Below are 25342 nucleotides of genomic sequence, written 5' to 3' on the forward strand. Positions count from 1 at the left end.
TCAATAAGGTATAAATTGATCCTGTACCTCTCCCCATTAATCCTGGGCTCCACACGGGGCGAATCCTGCTCCTGTTTCCCTTCCTGTAACAGCACTGAGCTAAACCCAGCCCATAATGAGCAGGGCTCAGGGAGGCTGGTTGCTAGGCGCTGCATTGATGTCATAAAGCAGGGCCATTCAGCCCAGCTGGTCGTCTCCTTGTCCCTTTAAAGGTGGAGAGCCGGGACACCCTGTCTCCAAACACATCCCACCTGTTCATACTGAGAATCCCCGGGGAAGGCCCAAGGCCCAGAGTGTGGAACACAACCAAGGGGGAAAGAGGAGGAGAGAAGGGGAGGAAAATCAAGGAGTCGGGACTGAGGGACACCAAGCTTCAGTTTTAGAGCTGGTAGACTTCAGGAGGGGAAGAGTGAGTTCAGTAGTTTTAGGATCCAGGGAGAGAACAAGGAGCAGATGGGGAGACTGGTGTGGATTCCAGCACAGTGAGGATGTCGGGGGAGGGAGATTGTGTCGGGCCGTGTATTAGGGGTGTAGGAGGGACAAGAGAGGAAAGGTCAGAGGAACAATTACTGCAGCAGTGCCCATAAATAGTGAGAGAGAAGGTGGGGGTTCGAGTGGACCAGGGACAGTCTGTTAAACTCGCTGTTTGCTGTGACCAGTTTTCCTTCAGTTAAAAATGGCCTCCTGTAGCCCAGTGATACAAACAGTCCATTAAACTCCACCAATGGCCTTTGGTCTGGTGAGCAGCAAGAACAGTAGAATCCAACCCCTGCAGTCACTTGTGAACTCGCTGGTGTCTCAGCAGGTTGGATGAACGAGTGAATCCCTTCCCACACACGGAGCAGGTGAACGGCCTCGCCCCAGTGTGAATTCACTGGTGTGTCAGCAGGTTGGATGAATCAATGAATCCCTTCCCACACATGGGGCAGGTGAACGGCCTCTCCCCAGTGTGACTGCGCCGATGAGATTACAGCTGGGGTGGGTAATTGAATCCCTTCCCACAGTCCCCACATTTCCACGGTTTCTCCATGGTGCGGGTGTCCTCGTGTCCCTCCAGGTTGGACGATCAGTTGAAGCCTCGTCCACACACAGAACACATGTACGGTTTCTCCCCGCTGTGAATGGTGTGATTTTCTTCAGGCTGTGTAACTGGTTAAAGCTCTTTCCACAGTCAGTGCACTGGAACACTCTCACTCAGGTGTGTGTGTCTCTGTGCTTTTCCAGTCACACTGATGTTTGAAATATTTTCCCACAGACAGAACAGACAAACATTCCTCCTTCCACATTCAAAGGCCGATGATATTCAGGTCCTGGTGAATCCAGTGACTGTCAGATCTTGATGTGATGTTTGGTTGGAGTTTCCCGTCTGCAAATCCTCCCCTTCTAATGCCCTGTAAAAGGAGTTTACAAAAGTCATCACTGTAAGTATGATAGAAATTCAGAACAGACAATTCCAGTTTCTGTGGAACATTTTTTCCTCTCTTGTTCCCTGAAAGCTGTAAATCCCCATCCCACACACTCTCCCTCCTCCCTGTGCTGAAATTCAAACCCATCGCACCATCTCCATCATTTTTCCTTTCGGTCGACTTTTCTCCCTCTCCTGAAGGTGTTGACTCTGGCTGGGTTCAGTTCCACATTCACTGGATCCCCTCCCTCTCCTCCCCTGAAGGTGCTGACTCTGGCTGGGTTCAGATCTACACTCACTGGTTCCCCTCCCTCTCCTCCCCTGAAGGTGCTGACTCTGGCTGGGTTCAGTTCTACACTCACTGGTGTAATGATCAATAACATGTCATTCTGGAGTGGTACACTAGATGGAGCCGTAGAGCTGTATATTTATATGTGTTTAAGACTACACTACCCACAATGCACTAGGCTACCCAGAAGGCAGTAGTCAAGATGGCTGCCTGCACACAGAAGCACACATGCTGAATCTCTACAGATGCTGTACCTAGAGAATGTGTACTGAATAAATGACTAGCGAGAAGCTAGCTGTGTTCATAATAAGAATGTCTAGTTATTAATGAACATAACATGGTACCAGGATTGGTGAAGATCTGCTCAAAATTGTGAAACGCGACATGGAGAATTTGAAGCCACTGGAGTTTTTGAATCTCACGGGAAATGTCGACTACAATTGGCGGACTTTCAAACAACTATTCGAACTCTACATTGCTGCCATCGGGTTCGGTACGAAGCCAGATGCAAGGAAAATAGCGTTGCTGCTCACGGTTGCAGGCCCACAGGCGATAGAGGTATTTAATACATTTGTATTTAATCCAGAGGAGAACGGAGAAAAATTAGACGATGTGCTAAAGAAATTTGATACACATTGTTTTCCCAAAACGAACGAAACCTATGAGAGGTATGTTTTCTGTTCTCGGACACAGCAGCAAAATGAGGCTTTTGATAGCTTTTTGACTGATCTGAAACTGAAAGCACAGACATGTAATTTCTCTGAGCTGAAATCATCCATGATTCGTGACCAGATTGTGTTTGGTATTCAGGATAAAAAGGTCAGGGAACGTCTGTTGAGAGAAACCGAACTGACATTGGAAAATGCTGTGAAAATATGCCAAGCCAGTGAACTAGCTCGACAGCACGCGAAGACTTTCAGTGAAATCAATAATGATGCGATTGTAGTAAGTGCTGCTGTCGGTGCTGTGTCCTATAAGGGGAAGAAACATGGGCAGAACAGAAATGAAAAGCAATCGGAGGAAGGAAATTTTAATTGTAAACACTGTGGTTACAAACACCAGTTAAGACAATGCCCAGCGTTTGGAAAAATGTGCACAAAATGTCATGGAAAGAATTACTTTGCCAAACAATGCTTTTCAAAAGTAACAAGGAAAGGGCAACAAGTCAATATGATTGAGGACACTGATTTAAGTGAGACATTTTTTGTACGAATGGTGTCATGTGACAATGTCAAAAATGACACAGAAAATGTGCAGCCCTCAGATATGGACAATGCTGAACATAAAATTAATGCAGTAAAAGAGGACAAATGGATGATCCCACTGCAGGTAAATGGAGCATTAGTTACATTGAAACTAGACACTGGGGCAAAAGCAAATGTAATCAGTATGAGTGACATTAAAAATATGAAAGAAAAGCCCAAAATACAGAAAAAGTCAGTACTACTGAAGGACTATAATGGACAGAAAATAGATAGCTTAGGTGTATGCACACTTAAAGTGACAGTCAAAGACAAAGTGCATCATCTCATGATTTCTGTTGTGGCTGAAGGACTTGATTCACTACTGGGTGACAAAGCTTGTGAAGACTTAGAACTGGTCAAGAGAGTATACCGTATAAACTGTGCCATAAACAGACCAGATGACTCAGTGGATTCTGTAGTAAATAATTTCCAGGATGTGTTCAAAGGATTTGGAGTTCTACCATTCACATACAAGATCCAGCTAAAGGAGAATGCTCAGCCAGTGGTACATGCTCCACGAAGAGTTCCAGCACCCCTGCATGACCGGCTCAAGAATGAACTGGACAGAATGACCACACTAGGAGTCATCAGGAAAGTCGAAGAGCCAACAGACTGGGTTAACTCCATGGTATGTGTAAAGAAAAAGAACAATGATCTAAGAATATGCATGGATCCAAAGGACTTAAATGCAAACATAAAACGTGAACACTACCAGATTCCCAAGCGAGAAGAAATCACCAGTGAAATGTCAGGTGCCAGATATTTTACAAAGCTCGATGCCTCACAAGGATTTTGGCAACTAAAACTGGATGAAGAGAGCACCAAATACTGTACCTTCAACACACCATTTGGCAGGTATTGTTTCCTCAGAATGCCTTTCGGGATAATATCTGCATCTGAAATCTTTCATAGAGCGATGGAACACATAATTGAAGGAGTCCGGGTCTATGTTGATGACATCATCATCTGGGGCTCCACACTGAAAGAACACAATGAGAGACTGACTAAAGTGCTACAGAGCATACGCCGGAATGGACTGAAGCTCAACAAAGCCAAGTGTCAGTTTGGCGTCCAGGAAGTCACTTTCCTAGGAGATAATCTATCTGGTAAAGGAATAGAGCCAGATATGGAAAAAGTAAACGCCATACTCAAAATGCCCCGACCCACTGACAAAAAAGGAGTGCTACGCATCATGGGGATGATAAACTTCATTGGAAATTTCATTCCTAACTTGTCAGCCAAGACAACCTGTCTGCGAGACCTGATACATAAAACAAATGAGTTCGCATGGACAGAAAGACATGAACAAGAGTGGATGAACCTCAAAACAGTGCTGACAACCACACCTGTACTCACTTTCTTTGACCCAACAAAGAGAATCAAAGTGTCAACGGATGCATCAAAAGATGGCCTAGGTGCAGTCTTGCTACAAGCAGAAGGTGAAGATTGGAAGCCTGTTGCCTATGCCTCCAGGTCTATGACTGATACTGAGTGTCGATACACCTAGATTGAAAAGGAATGTCTAGGCTTGGTAGTTGGATTAGAAAAGTTCCATGGCTACATATATGGACTTCCCACCTTCACAGTTGAGACAGACCACAGCCCACTGGTTGCCATCATAAAAAAGAACCTGAATGAGATGTCTCCAAGGATTCAACGACTCATGATGAAGCTGCAAAGATATGACTTTGAACTGGTCTACACACCAGGCAAATACATAGTGTTAGCAGATGCACTATCCCGAGCACCCACAATGAGTCATGTGAGCTCTACTGAAGAAGACGTGGGTGTTCATGTGAGTATGGTCACTGCTGCGCTGCCCATGTCAGACACAAAATCAAAGCAAATAGCAGAAGAAACAGTAAAAGATACAGTGTTACAAACAGTAATAGAGAACATTCATCATGGTTGGCCAAAAGGTTCCTGTCCAAAGTACTATCGCATAAGGTCAGAATTGAGTGTCGCAAGTGGACTATTACTAAAACAAAACAGAATAGTCATTCCACAGGCTCTACGTCAAGACATGCTCAAAAGGATTCATGAGGGACACCTCGGAATTGAAAAATGCAAAAGGAGAGCAAGAGACACTGTTTAGAAACGTGGCATAAATAAGGACATTGAGAACATGATAGGCAAATGTGAGACATGTCAGAAACACCAAAACAAACAAACAAAGGAACCAATGATAGTAGCTGACTTACCAACAGCACCATGGCAAAAGGTTGGTATGGACCTCTTTCATTTAAATGGTAAAGAATATCTAATAGTGATTGACTACTATTCTAACTATCCTGAGATGGCGCTGCTCTCAAGCACATCAGCAAGCAGTGTCATAATGCATGTGAAATCCATCTTCGCCAGACATGGAATTCCCAGGATTGCCATTAGCGACAATGGTCCGTGCTTCAACTGTAAGGAGTGGCAACAGTTTGCAGCACAGTATGACTTTCAGCACATCACATCCAGTCCTTTGTATGCTCAGTCAAATGGTAAGGCAGAGAAAGGTGTTCAAGTTCTCAAGCAGCTACTGAAGAAAGCGACAGAAAGCAAGTCTGATCCTTATCCCGCCCTGCTGAGCTACCGAGCCTCACCTTTAGACTGTGGTTCTTCACCTGCTGAACTACTAGTGGGTCGCAAGTTGCGCACCACGCTACCCTGCTGTGCAAAAGAACAGCACAGTAAGGAACTGAGACAGAGACTTCAACTGTTAAAGCTGAAACAGAAATCATACTATGACAAGTCATCCAAAACTCTAAAACCATTGACAAGGGATGATGTTGTCAGGATTGAGGATCCAGATGCATGGAACAGGAAAGCTGCAGTTCTTGAGGAAGTACGACCAAGGTCATACACTGTTAGAACTGAGGAAGGACAGATTCTCAGGAGGAACCGCCGTTCCCTCCTGAAAACACAAGAAACTATCCAAGAGCAGATTGATGACAATGCCGCAACTGAATCTTGTCATTCACCACCAGAACAATCTCATGAAAACACATCAGACTTACCCGTGCTGAGAAGACCCACACGTGTAGTAAAAAAGCCTGATAGACTTAATCTTTGAGTACAAAGAAAAACTATATTGAAAATGTATTGACTGTTGTGAAAATGTTTATGTTTATAGAGCACTAACAAAAGTGTTACTGACATCATCTTTATCGTTTTTCTTGAAAGTTGATTGATATTGATTTTGTTAACCTCAAAGAAAGGGGGATGTAATGATCAATAACATGTCATTCTGGAGTGGTACACTAGATGGAGCCGTAGAGCTGTATATTTAGTTGTATGTGTTTAAGACTACACTACCCATGATGCACTAGGCTACCCAGAAGGCAGTAGTCAAGATGGCTGCCTGCACACAGAAGCACACATGCTGAATCTCTACAGATGCTGTACCTAGAGAACGTGCACTGAATAAATGACTAGCTAGAAGCTAGCTGTGTTCACAATAAGAATGTCCAGTTATTAATGAACATAACAACTGGTTCCCCTCCCTCTCCTCCCCTGAAGGTGCTGACTCTGGCTGGGTTCAGTTCTACACTCACTGGTTCCCCTCCCTCTCCTCCCCTGAAGGTGCTGACTCTGGCTGGGTTCAGTTCTACACACACTGGTTCACCTCTCCTCCCCCGAAGGTGCTAACTCTGGCTGGGTTCAGTTCTACACTCACTGGTTCCCCTCCCTCGCCTCCCCTGAAGGTGCTGACTCTGGCTGGGTTCAGTTCTACATTCACTGGTTCTCCTTCCCAGAAGGTGTTGACTCTGGCTCTAACCTTCTTTCCAATACTCTGTCCTTCCTTATAAGTTTTTCTTCTGTAATATCTATTTTGGTGAAGGGCACTCCTTGACCTGTCACAATTTCTCTTCCATTTACAGACGCTCCCTGACGAATCTCCCTTTCCCCTTCATTTACAGACGCTCCCTGACCAATCACCATTTCTCCTCCATTTACAGACGCTCCCTGACCCGTCTCCATTTCTCCTTTATTTACAGACACTCCCGGACCAGTCACCATTTCTCCTCCATTTACAGACGCTCCCTGACCAGTCACCATTTCTCCTCCATTTACAGACGCTCCCTGAGCAGTCACCATTTCTCCTTCATTTACAGATGCTCCCTGACCAGTCACCATTTCTCCTCCATTTGCAGATGCTCCCTGACCCGTCTCCATTTCTCCTTTATTTACAGACGCTCCCTGACCAGTCACCATTTCTCCTCCATTTACAGACGCTCCCTGACCCGTCTCCATTTCTCCTTTATTTACAGACACTCCCGGACCAGTCACCATTTCTCCTCCATTTACAGACGCTCCCTGACCCGTCTCCATTTCTCCTTTATTTACACACGCTCCCTGACCAGTCCCCATTTCTCATAGAGTCATACAGCACAGAAAGAGGCCATCGTGTCTGCGCCGGCCATCAAGCCCTGTCTATTCTAATCCCATTTTCCAGCACTTGGTCCGTAGCCTTGTATGTTATGGCGTTTCAAGTGCTCATCTAAATGCTTCTTGAATGTTGTGAGGGTTCATAGAAACATAGAAGATAGGAGCAGGAGTAGGCCATTCGGCCCCTCGAGCCTGCTCTGCCATTCAATGCGATCATGGCTGATCATCCAAATTCAGTACCCGGTCCCTGCTTTCTCCCCATACCCCTTGATCCCTTTAGCCTTAAGAAATATATCCAACTCCTTCTTGAATATATTTAATGAATTGGCCTCTACTGCCTTCTGTGGTAGAGAATTCCACAGGTTCACCACTCTCTGGGTGAAGAAATTCCTCCTCATTTCAGTCCTAAGTGGCCTACCCCTTATCCTTAGGCTGTGACCCCTGGTTCTGGACTTCCCGACCATCGGGAACATCCTTCCTGCATCTAGTCTGTCCAATCCTGTCAGAATTTTAAAAGTTTCAATGAGATCCCCTCTCGTTCTTCTAACTCCAGCGAGTACAAGCCCAATCGACCCAATCTCTCCTCATATGTCATTCCTGCCATCCCAGGTATCAGCCTGGTGAATCTTCGCTGAACTCCTTCCATGGCAAGAACAGTACTCATGGATTGGAGGGTAGCTAATGTTACCCCACTATCCTTCCTCAGGTAAGGTGACCAAAACTGCGCACAATACTCAAGATGTGGTCTCACCAAGGCCCTGTACAACTGCAGCAAGACATCCTTGTTCCTGTCCTCAAACCCTCTCGCTACAAAGGCCAACATGCCATTTCCCTTCTTAACCGCCTGCTGCACCTGCATGCTTACCTTCAGCGACTGGTGCACAAGGACACCCAGGTCTCATTGCATTTCCCCTTCTCCCAATCTATTGCCATTCAGAGAATAATCTGCCTTCCTGTTTTTGCCACCAAAGTGGACAACCTCGCATTTATCTATGTGGTATTGCATCTGCCATGCTTTTGCCCAATCACCCAACCTGTCCAAATCATCCTGGAGTTTCTCGGCATCCTCCTCACAGCACACATGCCCACCCAGCTTTGTGTTGTCTGCAAATTTGGAGATATTACATCTAGTTCCCTTGTCTAGATCATTAATATATATTGTGAATAGCTGGGGCCCAAAGACCGATCCCTGTGGTACCCCACTAGTCACTGCCTGCCACTCGGAAAATGACCCGTTTATTCCAACTCTTTGCTTTCTGTCTGCCAACCAGTTCTCTATCCAAGTCAATACCTTGCCCCCAATCCCATGTGCCTTAACTTTACATGCTAATCTCTTTTGCGGGACCTTATCAAAAGCCTTCTGAAAGTCCAAATACACCACATCCACTGGTTCTCCCTTATCTATTTTACCAGTTACATTCTCAAAACATTCCAGTAGATTAGTCAAGCACGATTTACCTTTTGTAAATCCATGTTGACTTTGTCCGATCCTGTCACTGTTTTCCAAGTGCTCTGCTATTACATCTTTTATAATGGACTCTAGCATTTTCCCCACTACCGATGTCAGGCTTACTGGTCTGTAATTCCCTGTTTTCTCTCTACCACCTTTTTTGAATAGTGGGGTAACATTAGCTACCCTCCAATCCATGAGTACTGTTCCAGATTCCATCGAATGCTGGAAGATGATCAGCAAAGCATCAACTATTTCCAGGGCCACTTCCTTAAGTACCCTAGGATGTAGATTATCAGGCCCTGGGGATTTATCGGCCTTCAATCCCATCAATTTCCCTAACACCATTTCCCTACAAATACTCATTTCTTTCAGTTCCTCCCTTTCATCAGACCCTATGTTCCCCGACATCTCTGGGAGGTTATTTGTGTCCTCCTTTGTGAAGACAGAACCAAAATATGTATTTAATTGGTCTGCCATTTCTTTGTTCCCCATTACAAATTCCCCTGATTCTGACTGCAAGGGACCTACGCTTGACTTCACCAATCTTTTTGCCTCTATCACCCTTTCAGGCAGGGAGTTCCAGATTCCAACCACCCTCTGGGTGAAAAAGTTTTTCCTCAAATCACCTCTAAGCCTCCTGCCCCTTACCTTGAAACTATGCCCCCTGGTTATTGACCCCTCTACTAAGGGGAAAAGTTCATTTCTATGTACCCTATCTATGCCCCTCATAATTTTGTACCCCTCAATCAGGTCCCCCCTCAGCCTTCTCTGCTCTAAGGAAAACAACCCCAGCCTGTCCAGTCTCTCTTCATAGCTGAAGCGCACCAGCCCAGGTAAACATCCTGGTGAATCTCCTCTGCACCCTCTCCAATGTAATCACATCCTTCCTACGTGTGGCGACCAGAACTGCACACAGTATTCCAGCTGTGGCCTAACTAGCGTTATGTACAGCTCCATCATAACCTCCCTGCTCTTATATTCTATGCCTCGGCTAATGAAGACAAGTATCCCATATGCCTTTTTAACCGCCTTATCTACCTGTCCTGCTGACTTCAGGGATCTATGTACATGCACACCAAGGTCCCTCTGATCCTCTGTCCTTCCTAGGGTCCTACCATTCATTGTGTATTACCTTGCCTTGTTAGTCCTCCCAAAATGCATCATCTTATACTTTTCAGGGTTAAATTCCATTTGTCACTGTTCTGCCCATCTAACCAACTGATCAATATCGTCCTGTCGCCTGAGACTTCCCTCCTCGCTATTTACCACTCCACCAATTTTCGTGCCATCTGCGAACTTACTGATCATACCTCCAACATTCATATCTAAATCATTAATGTACACTACAAACAGCAAAGGACCCAGCAACGATCCCTGCGGTACACCACTGGACACAGGCTTCCAGTCACAAAAACAACCTTCGACCATCACCCTCTGCCTCCTGCCACTAAGCCAATTTTGGATCCAATGTGCCAAATTGCCCTGGATCCCATGGGCTCTTACCTTCTTGACCAGTCTCCCATGCTGGACTTTGTCAAAAGCCTTACTGAAGTCCATGTAGACTACATCAACTGCAGTACCCTCATCCACACACCTAGTCACCCCCTCAAAAAATTCAATCAAATTGGTTAGACATGATCTCCCCCTGACAAAGCCATGCTGACTATCTTTGATTAATCCTTGCCTCTCCAAGTGGAGACTAATTCTGTCCCTCAGAATTTTTTACAATAATTTCCCTACCACTGATGTTAGGCTCACTGGCCTGTAATTCCCTGGTTAACCCTGAGAATACCAAGGTCAATGGAAAAGAAATGAGAAACTGTAAAGGCAGCAAAGAAGTAAAATAAAAAGGCTAACCTGATCTTTAGCTGCCAATGTGGCTGGCGCCCACGATGATGCACCTTGCTGATGAGGAACAATGTAGGGCGGCGTGCAGAAATTATACTGACAATAGGTGATCGTAAACGCATTACCGTGATCGTAAACGCATTACCGTGATGTTTACTTAGCTGTAACCCATTCAGTGAAATGTGGCTTGCCCAGCTCGAACTGCCAGACCAGGAAATCAAATTAAAAGTATACGTGCACAACTCAGGATTGGCGCAGAATGTATGCTGTGTTAATGCTTTCTCAATGCAGGTATAAAAATGTAGCACGCTGTATGAAAAATTGCTTACTCTGTTGGATTCGTCAGACTCTTGCAGAAGTCGGTGCCGATATATCAGAATAAGACTCCGTGGATAATAAATCGTTTGAACTCTCCGGTTGTATTCGACTCAGTGATTGCTGAACCAGACTGAGGGTAAAAGAATCCGTTCTATCATTTGGTGTCAGAAGTGGGATCTCAACGGACAGTCACCGAGAGTTCGCGAATTAAGAGCTGAATCGTCTCGGACGTGGAGGGAGGAAATGGGCCCCCGATGTAAGTAGTTTCTTGTACTACCTCGGTTTTCCTCCGATTCCGTCAGTCTGACGACAAGTCGGCCAATCGCTAACTCCCGTGTGGTGTCCCGCCGAGATCCAGGTCAGTCTGGCGAATACTGGAAGAGATAGGTGATTAGGTCAGTGATCGGATATCACTGAGGGTCAGTGATCGGATATCACTGAGGGTCAGTATACGTACTGAGGGAATAACTAGGAACTGTGTAAACTTAGAAATAAGCACTTGTGTCAGGTAAAGCGTTGACCTTGTATATCACTTGGCCCGCCTAGGCTCTGAACAAGTTTAAAACGCGACTGTGTAAAGTTCACAAGGGGGGTAAAATGGGCAATTGTTTAGATACCACGACTGAATCGGGTAGCGCCTTACAGACCCTTTGTGAACAACATCCTGACAAAGCAAAGCAACTTAGACAGTTGTCGGGAGGATTAAATAAGAAATTAGGAAGTGATCAATGGCCACTAGCAGGAACTAAGAACCTAGATGCCGCTAAAAAGGCTCAAGAACTAATTTGGAGAAGTAACAGGGGCACCACAGCCAAAGAACTAATTGCCCTATGGAGACAGTACTGCCAGGAACTAAAAGAAACTTCCTTGTTAGCAAGTTGGCAGGATAATGCCTTAAAATTAGGAATAGGACTTACCGAAAGAGGGGTAGTCAAACCAGTAGAGGTATTGAAAAAGGAATGTGCTCATGAGAAACGCTCGAAACAGGAGTCTGAAAAGACCATGGGCAAGTCTGGAAAGACTGATAAGAGTGGATTACGTAATCCAATGGTTGGCCTTGCCTTGACAGAGGGAGATGATGATGATTTGGAAGAATGGAATCACAGGGCTCAGGTTGTTCCCCACGCTCCCCCCCCGTACGTTAACATTTATCCCCCGGCGGCACCCGTACCAACTGTACAAACCCCCGCGCCGACACCTCAAGTATCTGCCAGTGCCGTTTCCCCGCCGCCGTCAGTCACGGTTCAAGTGAATAATCCCCCGCCGGTCCAGATGGGAGACCAACAGCCGGGTCCCCAGTATACTGACCCTGTTGCTTTTTACACCCGACTCAGGACTAAGAATAATCAGCCCCCGACGCCACCCTCCCCACCCCAACCCAGTCCATCAAGGTCACGAAAACGGAGAAATCAAAGGCAGATGATTCAAAGTCAGAGACTAGAGAGTCAGAGCCAGAGTACCCTCAAGGCTTTAAGGTCCTTTTTAGAGTGCCGGGACCATAGTGACATTGACAGTGGAGATTCAGGAGACGACTTGTCATCCCTGGAATCAGAATCCGATACCGAGAGACCCGCCAGACATAAACCGACACCCTGGCAGTTGCCGGTGAGACAAATGCCTAACTCTGCCTTTAACGCGGCTAATCCAGTGGCCGCCGGTAACCCCCGGACCATAGGTATCTACTACCCCTGGAAACCTAACGAGATAATGGCTATCTTAACCGGGATGCCAGATAGGAAGAAATCCCCCACCTCGTTTGTAGAATTCCTCCGGACTACTATACTCGTCTATAATGCTGAATCAAGAGACTTATGGGCATTAGTACAGCAGATCTTGACTCCCGCCGAACATGCAAGGTTTTTGGTTAACCTAGGCTTTGCGGACCATGCTGCATTAGAGGCTCAAAACGCACAGAGTGATGCTCGTGAACGCGCCATACTCACTGCTTTAGCCACCACCCTGCAGAAACCCATTGATATATCCAAGGTGTTGGATACTAAACCACGAAAGGGCGAGGGAGCAGAGGAATTCCTAGAGAGATTCTCTGAGGTATATCGGAGTCAGTCAGGAGATGCTAATTACCAGAACGGAGCAAACTCGCCGCAATACTGTGCTATTCTGATAAATTGTCTACCAACCTCGGTGCCTGAAGCAATTAAGACTAACAATATGGACTGGTCAGAGAATAGTCCCAGCCAGATGGCCAGGGCAGTGAAATATTATTGGAAAGAGAGTAAGAGTCAGGAGAGTCAGCCCCAGGTCAAGGTCAAGACTGAGTACGTGATAAAAAAGGAAGAGCCAAAGCCCACCCAAGATGTGATAGGATATCAGACGGAGCCCCAGTACTGTGTCCCAGGGTGGGTTGATGGACAAGGGTACGGATATCATGGCCCACCCTACGCTCCCCCGAGACAAAATTTTGGCGGTAGAGGAAGAGGAGGGAGGCAAGCAGGGTCAGATGCCTGTTTTAACTGTGGTCAGCAAGGCCACTGGAGCAGGGAATGTCCCTCCCGAAGACAAGGAAGAGGGGGCCATATGCAAGGACAACGGGGAGGTTGGCAGGGAAATCGGGGACGAGGAAGATATACAGACTTCTCCCAGAATAATCCGTTTCCCCAGCACTGACTAGCCAACCTCGTGGTGAACGGGTTCCAGTCGGACAAGGAGCCTGTTCTATCACTACTGATTGGAGGGAACTGGCATACGTTTCTGGTAGACACCGGAGCAGCTATGTCATCCGTCCGATCGGAGCTCAATCTCCCTAAATCCGGGGAGACACAAAGCCTGTCCGGATTCCAAGGACAAGTGTGCCAGTACCCGGTATCAGAACCAGTTGAAGTAGCATTTCGAAATGAGTCCGTAAAACACCAATTCGTGGTCACAAATGGGCTGGATTGCAATCTCATGGCCAGAGACCTGTTATGTGCATTTCAATTAAGACTTGAGTGTGGGAACGAAGGAATAACTGTAAAACCATGGGCCCCTAAAAGACAATGTTACGTCTCTATCACCCCACAATGGTGGACTCTGGACTTAAAGGATGAACCCCCATCTCATGTAACCCTAGCTTATGATCGAAGTGGAAAGGATAAGGAGTTGGAGAATTTTTACCAAGCTTATGGAGGGACTGAGTGGGATGTTGTTCTCCGAGCCATAGTTACGGGACCGGAGGGGAAAGCAGAATATGTTGAGGTTCCCTCGGAATTGTGGAAGCAACCCCTAACTGTAGCCCCACACATCACCCGGGAAGTGAACTCCCCCTACCGTGCGAAAGATCTGGGACCCATGGTAAAACAGGCAGTTGAACAAGCTAACCCAGATGACCGGCAGGAGCAGGCCCTGTCAGGCGGTCGAACTATCCTGTTCTACCAAGAACCAAAGGTAGCCTTGACACAGTTGCACCACCAGGTTGGGAATGAGGTACCGGAATACGTCAATCCGCAAGTGTGGGCAGAAGACCCCACACAGGTAGGATGCGTTAAAATAACTCCCATCCAAATCGCCCTACAGGAGAATGTTGTACTACCCTCCATACGACAGTATCCGCTGAAACAACAAGCGATACCCAGCATTGATAAACTGATCACGGGACTACTGAAACAAGGAATCCTGATTAAATGTCAGTCCCTGTGCAACACGCCCATACTTGCAGTTCCAAAATCAGGAAAGCCAAACCAGTACAGACTAGTACAGGACTTACGATCTATCAATGCTATTGTACAACCGCTTCATGCACTAGTACCTAATCCAGCTCACATTCTGGCCCAGGTCCCTGCACAAGCGAAAATCTTTGCAGTAGTCGATCTCCAACACGCCTTCTTCGCCTTGCCACTGGAACCGGCAAGCCAGTACCTCTTTGCCTTTACTTATAATGGACAACAGTATACATGGACCCGACTGCCGCAAGGATTTGTAAACTCTCCAACATTATTCTCTAGGTGCCTACAAGGACAGTTGCAGACTTTGACCTTAAAACATGGTTCCGCTCTGGTCCAATACGTGGATGATTTGCTAATAGCTAGCCCTGACGAACAAAGTAACCGGGAAGACACCGCCCAGTTGCTTAATCACCTATTCTCACTGGGGTACGTAGTCTCTCAATCAAAGGTACTCGTGGCTCAACAGAAAGTTAAGTTCCTCGGCTTCATGCTCTCAGCAACCGAGCGGAGTCTAGAGAGAAGCAGGATTGAGCCAATCTGTCAGTTCCCCGTACCCCGTAGTGCAAAACAAGTGAGACAATGCATGGGGATGGTAAACTACTGTAGACAATGGATACCCAACATCGCTCTAGAAACCAAACGACTAACACCATACACCAGTATGGAGGGCGAGTTTCAGCTAGATCCTGTCGCCTTGAGAGCGTTTGAAAACCCAAAGGAAGCATTGTCACAAGCACCAGCGCTGGGGAGACCCCTGTATGACAGGCCCTTCCAGCTATACTGCACTATCCTCACTGATTGTTCGACTGCTGTCCTAATGCAAAAACATGGGGACAAGCATAGGCCGGTGGCTTACTATTCCTCGAAGTTAGATCCGGTAGCGGTAGGGCATCCCGTATGCACCCAGATTCTGACCGCCATCTATAATAGCCTACAATCGGCTGCCAATCTAACTTTGCAACAAGATATTACTGTATACAGTTCGCACTCGGTAACTGCACTATTAGGCCAATTACAAACTCAGCACCTCACTATGGCCCGACAAAATAAGTACAAGATATACCTGTTGAATAATCCTAAACTGCAATTCAAGCATTGTACTACTATCAACCCAGCATGTTTTCTCACAGAACCACCCCTCGAACAAACAGACCCAGGACATGATTGTCTATTTTTAATCAAGGAGGATACCTCCGTCAGGGATGATCTATCTGATGCCCCAATGCAGAGTCCTGACACAACCATGTATGTAGATGGAAGTGCGTCCGTCAGTCCCCTTGGGAAAAGACTTTCTGGATATGCAATCGTAGATCAGGACGGTAACACTTTGGAGTCTGCCGCCTTTGAGTTTCCGTATTCCGCCCAACAAGCAGAACTGTTCGCATTAATACGAGCTTGTATCTTAGGGAAGGACTTAAAGGTTAACGTTTATACAGACTCGAGATATGCCTTCGGAGTGGTTCATGATTTCGGACAATTATGGAAAAACAGAGGGTTCCTAACCTCTGCAGGAACACAGATATCCCATCAGAAATTAGTATCTGATTTGCTACAAGCCCTCATGCTACCAAAACAGATCTCCGTGATAAAGTGCTCCGCACACACAGCAGGACAAACCCCAGTAGATATAGGGAATAGATGCGCTGACCAGGAAGCTAGGGAAGCATCCCAGGAACAACGAGTGGTTGTGCCTAGAATGATGAGCCAGACTAAGAGCTCAAATAAAAGCAAGTCTCCCTCGGAAAAGCCAATGCCAACCATCCAAGACGTCATTAAGTTACAGGAGGACGCTCCTGACCGTGATAAGGGACTGTGGAAACAGCTCGGTTGTACATATGATTGTGTGTCTAAACTATGGGTCACCCCTGCCGAGCAAACTTGTATGTCAGATGAGCTAGCATTATGGGTTATTGAATGTATACACTTTGCAACTCATTGTGGTGCCAGAGCAACTAGTGACACGTTATTAGCTACATGGTGGCATCCTAGATTACAAGCTCTGGCTCAAGGTATTAGCAGTCGCTGCCTCATTTGTCAGCAGCATAACCCGGGAAAAGGCATACCTTGTGAAACGGGTAAGACGCCGTTACCCACGGGTCCCTTTGAGACCCTCCAGATGGACTACATTGAGTTAGAAAGGTGTCAGTGTTATAAATATGTACTGGTTATTGTTGATGTATTTAGTAAGTGGATTGAGGCCTACCCGACTACGGATAACAAAGCCTCCACTGTTGTAAAAGTTTTAATGAGAGAAATTATTCCCAGGTACGGAATTCCAAACCGATTAAGTTCAGACAACGGCCCTCACTTCGTGGGTCAGGTAACCAAGGAATTCTGCACTCAAATGGGCATCCAGCTACATTGTGCCTACAGGCCACAGGCCGCCGGACTGGTCGAACGGGCTAATCAGACCTTGAAAAATAAACTTGCCAAATTACAGGCCGAGACGGGAACCACCTGGCTCAAACTACTCCCCGTGGCCTTGTTCCAAATACGTACTACCCCGGCTGGTGCAGCAAGGTTAAGCCCTGCTGAAATCATATATGGCAGACCTCTCAAAACCCCGTGGAACCAGGAAGTCCCAAAGACTGTCCACTTTCACCACATGACGGCAGAAATGACTAACTATATTTTGTCGTTAACCAGGGCATTGAGAAGTCTGCACTCCCGGGTACGTGCTGCCTACGTCGACCTCCCTCCTATAGTCAGTCCGTCCAAAATCGAGCCCGGAGCGTATGTATTGATCAAGAATTGGACGCGAAAAGGATTGGAACCTCGTTGGGAAGGACCCTATCAAGTCCTACTCACCACCCCAACTGCTGCCAAAGTAGAGGGAAAGAGTGCTTGGGTTCACCTCCACCACTGTAAAATTGTCAGTAATGCTATGCCTAAAACTTAAAGAATGCTAACCTCTCTTGCTTCCAAGAAATCTCTCCTTAAACAGACGTGCCGCGCCGACCGGCCATGCAGACGCCACTGTGGATCCTCTCCATCGGTGTCCTGCTCACTCCTGGAATAACTCAACAGCCCAGAAGGAGAACATGCCGGCGGAACCAACCCAAGCGGGTACACCACCTATGCCAAGGAGACGTGCTTCGGTGCAATGATGATAACCCAAGAGGGTTCGGGAAATGGAACGTGATCAACTGGGACACCTACATTGGGCTTATTAGACAGCCCCACCGCTCGCTAGTGCTGAGAAACAATCACAGAGGAACATTGCCATGCTATTGGACTGAGTGTAAATTTGATTATGTTTGTCGACGCCAGGTGACCAAGTCTGTTACTGCAGGGCCATGCAACAGAACTACAGATACCAACAGACAAAGTCGTTATCTGAAGTTCAATCAGGAAAGGAAGAGAAATGGGCTGCCCCCTATGAGCAGCTTCGACTATTTTAGGTTAGAAGGTATCCTCACAAAGAGACGTAAACGAGATCTCCAACACGCTTTCCCTGAAGAAACCCCGACGGGCAACCTATTCCTCCAGACTCACGCAGCTCTATACTCACCAAAGTCAATTGTTTGTTATCCGCCCCTGATATCTGTTGAGGGGGTGTTTGCCCCAACCCTGGTTATTGTTCCCCCGGACTTTCTTTTAGATACCTCCCCCCTCCCACAACCAATATAACATTACCCTATACCTTAACCCCGCCCGCCAATTGCCTGAAACTAAGCAGGAACCCTGGTGGCTATGAGAATTGTTGGAATGGGACGGGCTACGGTTGTAGGTCAGTATGGGTTAAACAGAACTACACCTGCTTGGTGACACGCTGCCTCCACCATCAGTGTACGATAGGACCTGACACCGGTAGCTGCACATGTGAGCAATCCGTATGTGTGTCGATAACCGAAGGAGTACAAGTTTTATGTGGCGAAGGGGATGGGACAACTCTGAAGGTAGGGGGGGAAACCTTTGTGCTAGTAAAAATAGCTAATACCCAGCCTGCTGATACTCTTGAGATCCGAGGTTTTGACTATTTCCTTCCCCCGAGCCATTTAATCACAAGGCAGAAACACATATCCGTGATATATACCAAACCAGGCTACTTTTTCTTGGGCCAAGGAAAAGCCACTAATTTCATGGTAATAGATACCGCCCCCCGGACTGTAGCCATCGCTACCTTAACCCCTACCACAGTACCTTGCCCCTCCCAATGGACATCCCACCGAAGAATAGTAGCCAGGGCAGCCTCGAAAGAGTTTTGCTCCAAGTGGAAAGATCCTGAATCCCTAGGAGGACACGGAACCTCTGTAGGATATGGATTTGCGGGCCTGTTCTCTATAGGCTACACTGGAGCCTATTTGGCCGCCAATAACCGGAACTACCTTATCTGTGGCCTCACCATCCTGGGTAATGCTACCATGGGGGCCCTCGACGCAGTCACTAAAGAATTGTCGGAACTCAGGTTATTCACTATGCAGAACAGATATGCCCTAGACTACCTGCTGGCCCGAGAAGGTGGTGTCTGTGCAATAGTAAAAGGTAAATGCCTTATGGGAGTCCGAGACCAGACAGAGAACATCACCCGCTTTATCACAAAGATAAGGGAACAAATGGATGATATGAAGGGAGCAAGAAACTGGGGATTTGGAGGATGGTATGACTGGTTGATAAATATGGCTATGTACCTAGTAGTTGCAATCGTCTGTATTTTTGTTGGACTAGCAATCATGAAATGTGTGTTAGGAAGAATGCAGCTAGCTTTGGAGAAAATAGGTGGCCCGAAGATGTTAATAGTAAGACAGACCAATGAATGTGAAATGAAGGAAGTAAAGTACGATGATAATGAAGAATTTGATCGACTAAATAGGATAGATGTAACCGAATAACGGTTGGTTATCATAGAATGATAAAAGGAGGGAATGAGAATACCAAAGTCAATGGAAAAGAAACGAGAAACTGTAAAGGCAGCAAAGAAGTAAAATAAAAAGGCTAACCTGATCTTTAGCTGCTAATGTGGCTGGCGCCCACGATGGTGCACCTTGCTGATGAGGAACAATGTAGGGCGGCATGCAGAAATTATACTGACAATAGGTGATCGTAAACGCATTACCGTGATGTTTACTTAGCTGTAACCCATTCAGTGAAATGTGGCTTGCCCAGCTCGAACTGCCAGACCAGGAAATCAAATTAAAAGTATACGTGCACAACTCAGGATTGGCGCAGAATGTACGATGTGTTAATGCTTTCTCAATGCAGGTATAAAAATGTAGCACGCTGTATGAAAAATTGCTTACTCTGTTGGATTCGTCAGACTCTTGCAGGAGTCGGTGCCGATATATCAGAGTAAGACTCCGCGGATAATAAATCGTTTGAACTCTCCGGTTGTATTCGACTCAGTGATTGCTGAACCAGACTGAGGGTAAAAGAATCCGTCCTATCAACCCTACTACCCTTCTTGAATAATGGTACTACGTTAGCTATCCTCCAGTCCTCTGGCACCTCCCCTGTGGCCAGAGAGGTTCTGAAAATTTGTGTCAGAGCCCCTGCAATCTTCTCCCTTGCCTCACACAGCAGCCTGGGATACATCTCATCTGGGCCTGGGGATTTATCCACTTTTAAGCCCGCTAAAACCGCTAGTACCTCCTCCCTCTCAATACTAACTTGTTCAAGTATATCACAATCCCCCTGCCTGATTTCTATGCCTACATCGTCCTTCTCCATAGTGAACACAGATGCAAAATATCCATATAAAACCTCACCCACATCTTCCGGCTCTACACACAGATTGCCACTTTTGTCCCTAATGGGCCCTACTCTTTCCCTGGTTATCCTCTTGCCCTCAGTATACTTATAAAACACCTTGGGATTTTCCTTTATTTTGCTCGCCAGTGTATTTTCATGCCCCCTCTTCGCTCTCCTAATTTCTTTTTTAAGTACCCCCCTGCACTTTCTATACTCCTGTAGGGCTTCCACTGTTTTTAGTCCTTTGTATCTGTCAAAAGCCTCCCTTTTTTACCTAATCCGTTCTTGTATATCCCTTGACATCCAAGGTTCCCTGGGCTTGTCGGTCCCACCCTTGAACTTTACGGGAACATGTTGGCATTGTACTCTCTCTATTTCCTTTCTGAAAGACTCCCGCTGCTCTGCTGAGGATTTTACTACAAGTGGGGAAAATGCTAGAGTCCATTTTCAAAGATGTAATAGCAGAGCACTTGGAAAACAGTGACAGGATCGGACAAAGTCAACATGGATATACAAAAGGTAAATCGTGCTTGACTAATCTACTGGAATTTTTTGAGGATGTAACTGGTAGAATAGATAAGGGAGAACCAGTGGATGTGGTGTATTTGGACTTTCAGAAGGCTTTTGATAAGGTCCCGCATAAGAGATTAGCGTGTAAAGTTAAGGCACATGGGATTGGGGGCAAGGTACTGACTTGGATAAAGAAATGGTTGGCAGACAGGAAGCAAAGAGTTGGAATAAATGGCTTTTTCCGAGTGGCAGGCAGTGACTAGTGGGGTACCGCAGGGATCGGTCCTGGGACCTCAGCTATTCACAATATATATAAATGATCTAGACGAGGGAACTAGATGTAATATCTCCAAGTTTGCAGATGACACAAAGCTGGGTGGGCGTGTGTGCTGTGAGGAGGGTGCCAAGAAACTCCAGTATGATTTGGACAGGTTGGGTGATTGGGCAGATGTATGGCAAATGCAATATAACGTGGATAAACGCGAGGTTATCCACTTTGGTGGCAAAAACAGGAAGGCAGATTATTATCTGAACGGCAATAGATTGGGAGAAGGGGAAGTGCAACGAGACCTGGGTGTCATTGTGTACCAGTCGCTGAAGGTAAGCATGCAGGTGCAGCAGGCGGTTAAGGCGGCAAATGGCATGTTGGCCTTCGTAGCGAGTGGGTTCGAGTACAGGAACAAGGATGTCTTGCTGCAGTTGTACAGGGCCTTGGTGAGACCACATCTTGAGTATTGTGTACAGTTTTGGTCACCTTATCTGAGGAAGGGTGTTCTTGCCATGGAGGGAGTGCAGCGAAGATTCACCAGACTGATACCTTGGGATGGCAGGAATGACGTATGAGGAGAGATTGGGTCGATTGGGCTTATACTCGCTGGAGTTTAGAAGAATGAGAGGGGATCTCATTGAAACTTATAAAATTCTAACAGGACTAGACAGACTAGATGCAGGAAGGATGTTCCCGATGGCCGGGGAGTCCAGAACCAGGGGTCACAGTCTAAGGATAAGTGGTAAGCCATTTAGGACAGAGATGAGGAGGAATTTCTTCACCCCGAGAGTTGTGAGCCTGTGGAATTCTCTACCACAGAAGGCAATGGAGGCCAATTCATTAAATATATTGAAGAAGGAGTTAGATATATTTCTTAAGGCTAAAGGGATCAAGGGATATGGGGAGAAGGCAGGGACAGGGTACTGAATTTGGATGATCAGCCATGATCTCATTGAATGGCGGAGCAGGCTCGAGGGACCGAATGGCCTACACCTGCTCCTATCTTCTATATTTCTATGTTCCTAAGTAGCTGATCCCAGTCCACTTTGGCCAGATCCTGCCTTATCATATTAAAATCGGCCTTCCCCCAATTTAGAACCTTTATTTCCGGTCCATCTTCCTTTTCCATGACTACCTTAAATCTCACCGAATTATGGTCACTGCCACCAAAATGCTCTCCTACGGACACTTCTACCACTTGCCCAGCTACATTCCCTAGAATTAGGTCCAGTACCGCCCCCTCTCTTGTAGGACTTTCTACATGCTGGCTCAAAAAGCTCTCCTGGATGCACTTTAAGAATTCCGCACCCTCTAAGCCTTTCACACTTTGACTATCTCAGTTAATATTGGGGAAGTTGAAATCCCCCACTATTATTATGCTATTATTTCTACACTTCTCTGAGATTTGCCTACATATCTGTTCCTCTATCTCCCCCTGACTTTTTGGGGGCCTATAGTACACTCCCAGCAAAGTGCTTGCCCCCTTTTTGTTTTTAAGTACTACCCATATGGCCTCATTAGAGGAACCTGCTGAGATATCAACCCTCCTTACTGCAGTCATTGACTCCTTGATTAATATTGCGACACCCGCTCCTCTTTTACATCCCCCTCTGTCTCGCCTGAAGATTCTATACCCCAGAATATTGAGCTGCCAGTCCTCCATTTACAGACGCTCCCTGACCAGTTCCCATTTCTCCTCCATTTACAGATGCTCCGACCAGTCTCCATTTACAGACGCTCCCTGACCAGTCACCATTTCTCCTCCATTTACAGACGCTCCCTGACCAGTCACCATTTCTCCTCCATGTACAGATGCTCCGACCAGTCACCATTTCTCCATTTACAGATGCTCCCTGACCAGTCACCATTTCTCCTCCATTTACAGACGCTCCCTGACCAGTCACCATTTCTCCTCCATTTACAGACGCTCCCTGACTAGTTCCCATTTCTCCTCCATTTACAGACGCTCCGTGACCAGTCACCATTTCTCCTCCATTTACAGACGCTCCCTGACCAGTCACCATTTCTCCTCCATTTACAGACGCTCCCTGACCAGTCACCATTTCTCCTCCATTTACAGACGCTCCCTGACTCGCTGGGAATTTCCCAGCACTTCCTGGTTGTCCCGGAGTTTTGTGTCTTAAACTGGCGGGTAGTTGTGGGGAGGCGGATAATGTTGAGTGTTTTAATAATGGGGCCTGGGGCCGCACTCGGGGTGTGAGCAGCCCGCGTTCCCCCGGGGTTTATTTATTTATTTATCTTTGTTGTTTTTTTACATAGTTAGATGAATTTTTAATTATAATCAAGGCCACTGATTACAGCTTCTATGCAAATCTGCACATGCTCATAGAATTTGAGCCCTATAATATTAACACTCCTATAATGGTGTATAATAAAATCACCATTTAACATTTTTCAATCACAGTAATCATTGACCCCCACCCCAGGTTGTATTCACCCTGAGCAACGCCATGAGAGATACACTAGTTACCTGAAGATTACTCTCGATTGCATTGGGAAAATAATTTGACTTGTGAGAAGATTAAGATCCCTGTATAAACCTTCATATAAACTCAGATATATTTCACATATCCTGGACTATAGCAGTTGAAATACACGAGCATTCAGTCACCTGTTTGCCAATACAATAGTTTCAGTTGAATTTGCTGCCTGTCTGTGAGGTCATTGGCGGCAGCTTGGTGAAAGGAGCCCGAGGCCAGTTTCTGATTAGACCTTTCATTGGGTCCGATATAAATGTTGTGATCGTTTCTATAGCAACGAAGCCTGTGTGTGGACCTTGTGGGCAGACTGTGTTTCACTCAATGTAACTTCAGGTGCTGCTTCTGTCAGGAGATTTCTGTTTCTCTCTGCCCTGCTTGAGCAGTCCGAGGGAAGGGCCGATCAAGTAGAAGATCGGAACAGCAAAGATTTCACTATTTTACCATGAGCACTGGGCAGAGCCTGTCCACAGTGCGCTCCGACACTCGCACTGCTTTCTCAGTGTAATAATTTAACCCGCTCCCCGAGCTCGGGGTGTGAGCGGCCCGCGTCCCCCCGGGGTTCATGAACCCGCTCCCTGAGCTCGGGGTGTGAGCGGTTCGCGTCCCCCCGGGGTTCATGAACCCGCTCCCTGAGCTCGGGGTGTGAGCGGCCCGCGTCCCCCCGGGGTTCATGAACCCGCTCCCTGAGCTCGGGGTGTGAGCGGCCCGCGTCCCCCCGGGGTTCATGAACCCGCTCCCCGAGCTCGGGGTGTGAGCGGCCCGCGTCCCCCCGGGGTTCATGAACCCGCTCCCTGAGCTCGGGGTGTGAGCGGCCCGCGTCCCCCCGGGGTTCATGAACCCGCTCCCTGACCTCTCACCTGATGTGTCAGCGGCTGTTGCCAAGGTCCACGCATGCTCAGCTCGCACCGCCCGGGTGATTGACGGGAGCTCGGACCAATAGGAAGAGCGGGACGGGGATGGAGGACCGGACATATTTCTTAAGGCTGAAGGGATCAAGGATATGGGGAGAAGGCAGGGACCGCGTACTGAATTTGGATGATCAGCCATGATCGCATTGAATAGCAGAGCAGGCTCGAGGGGCCGAATGGCCTACTCCTGCTCCTATCTTCTATGTTACAGGCTGGAGAGAGGAATAATTCAATCTGACACTGAGCCATGTGATTGGTTCAGTCTCCACTAATATTGACTGTCAGAAATGCCCAAGAAGCAGTTTTTGACTAATATCGGCTCCCACAGGGATGAGGAATTCACACAGTTACAGAGAGTCTGCAGCACAGAAACAGGCCATTCGGCCCAACTGGTCTGTGCCGGTGTTTCTGCTCCACACGAGCCTCCTCCTGCTTCTCTTCATCCAAACCTATCAGCAGATCCTTCTATTCCTTTCTCCCTCGTGTACTTATCAAGCTTCCCCTGAAATGTATCCGTGCTATTCACCTCAACCACTCCATGTGGTAGTGAGTCCCACATTCTCACCACTCTCTGGGTAAAGAATTCCACATTGGATTTATTGGTGACCGTCTTATATTTATGGCCCCCAGTTTTGGACTCCCCACAGGAGGAAACATCTTCTCTACGTCCACCCTGTCAAACCTCTTCACAGTTTAAAAGACCTCTATCAGGTCGAGAGAAAGGAGCCCCGGCCTGTCCAGTCTTTCCTGATAAGTACATCCTCTCAGTTCTGGTATCAACCCTGTGAATCTTTTTTGCACCGACTCCAGTGCCTTTATAGCCTCTTTATAATATGGAGACCAGAACTGTGCAGAGTTCTCCAAGTGTGGCCTA

At 46.9% G+C, this 25342-nt stretch overlaps 1 protein-coding gene and 1 long non-coding RNA gene across 2 annotated transcripts; one reads left to right on the plus strand and one right to left on the minus strand.

The window, feature by feature from the left end:
* Positions 1-722: 722 nt before the first annotated feature.
* On the minus strand, positions 723-24491 carry LOC147118971 (uncharacterized). Its single transcript, XR_015077974.1, has 3 exons — positions 24418-24491; positions 10946-11308; positions 723-1391 (listed from the first exon to the last, which is right to left on the minus strand). It is a non-coding gene; the product is annotated as an uncharacterized LOC147118971 (long non-coding RNA).
* Positions 11982-13559, plus strand: LOC147118972 (uncharacterized). Its single transcript, XM_085984715.1, has one exon. The coding sequence runs from the start codon at positions 11982-11984 to the stop codon at positions 13557-13559; it is 1578 nt and encodes a 525-aa protein (XP_085840841.1).
* Positions 24492-25342: the final 851 nt, after the last annotated feature.

Source organism: Somniosus microcephalus, chromosome 4 (assembly GCF_052327205.1).
Source record: "Somniosus microcephalus isolate GS21.2 chromosome 4, FLI_Smic_1.0, whole genome shotgun sequence".
Lineage (NCBI taxonomy): Eukaryota > Metazoa > Chordata > Chondrichthyes > Squaliformes > Somniosidae > Somniosus > Somniosus microcephalus.

What these genes read in the sequence shown, in the direction of transcription:
- LOC147118972 (XM_085984715.1), top strand. Translation starts at nt 11,982, where the DNA reads ATGGTTGGCCTTGCCTTGACAGAGGGAGATGATGATGATTTGGAAGAA.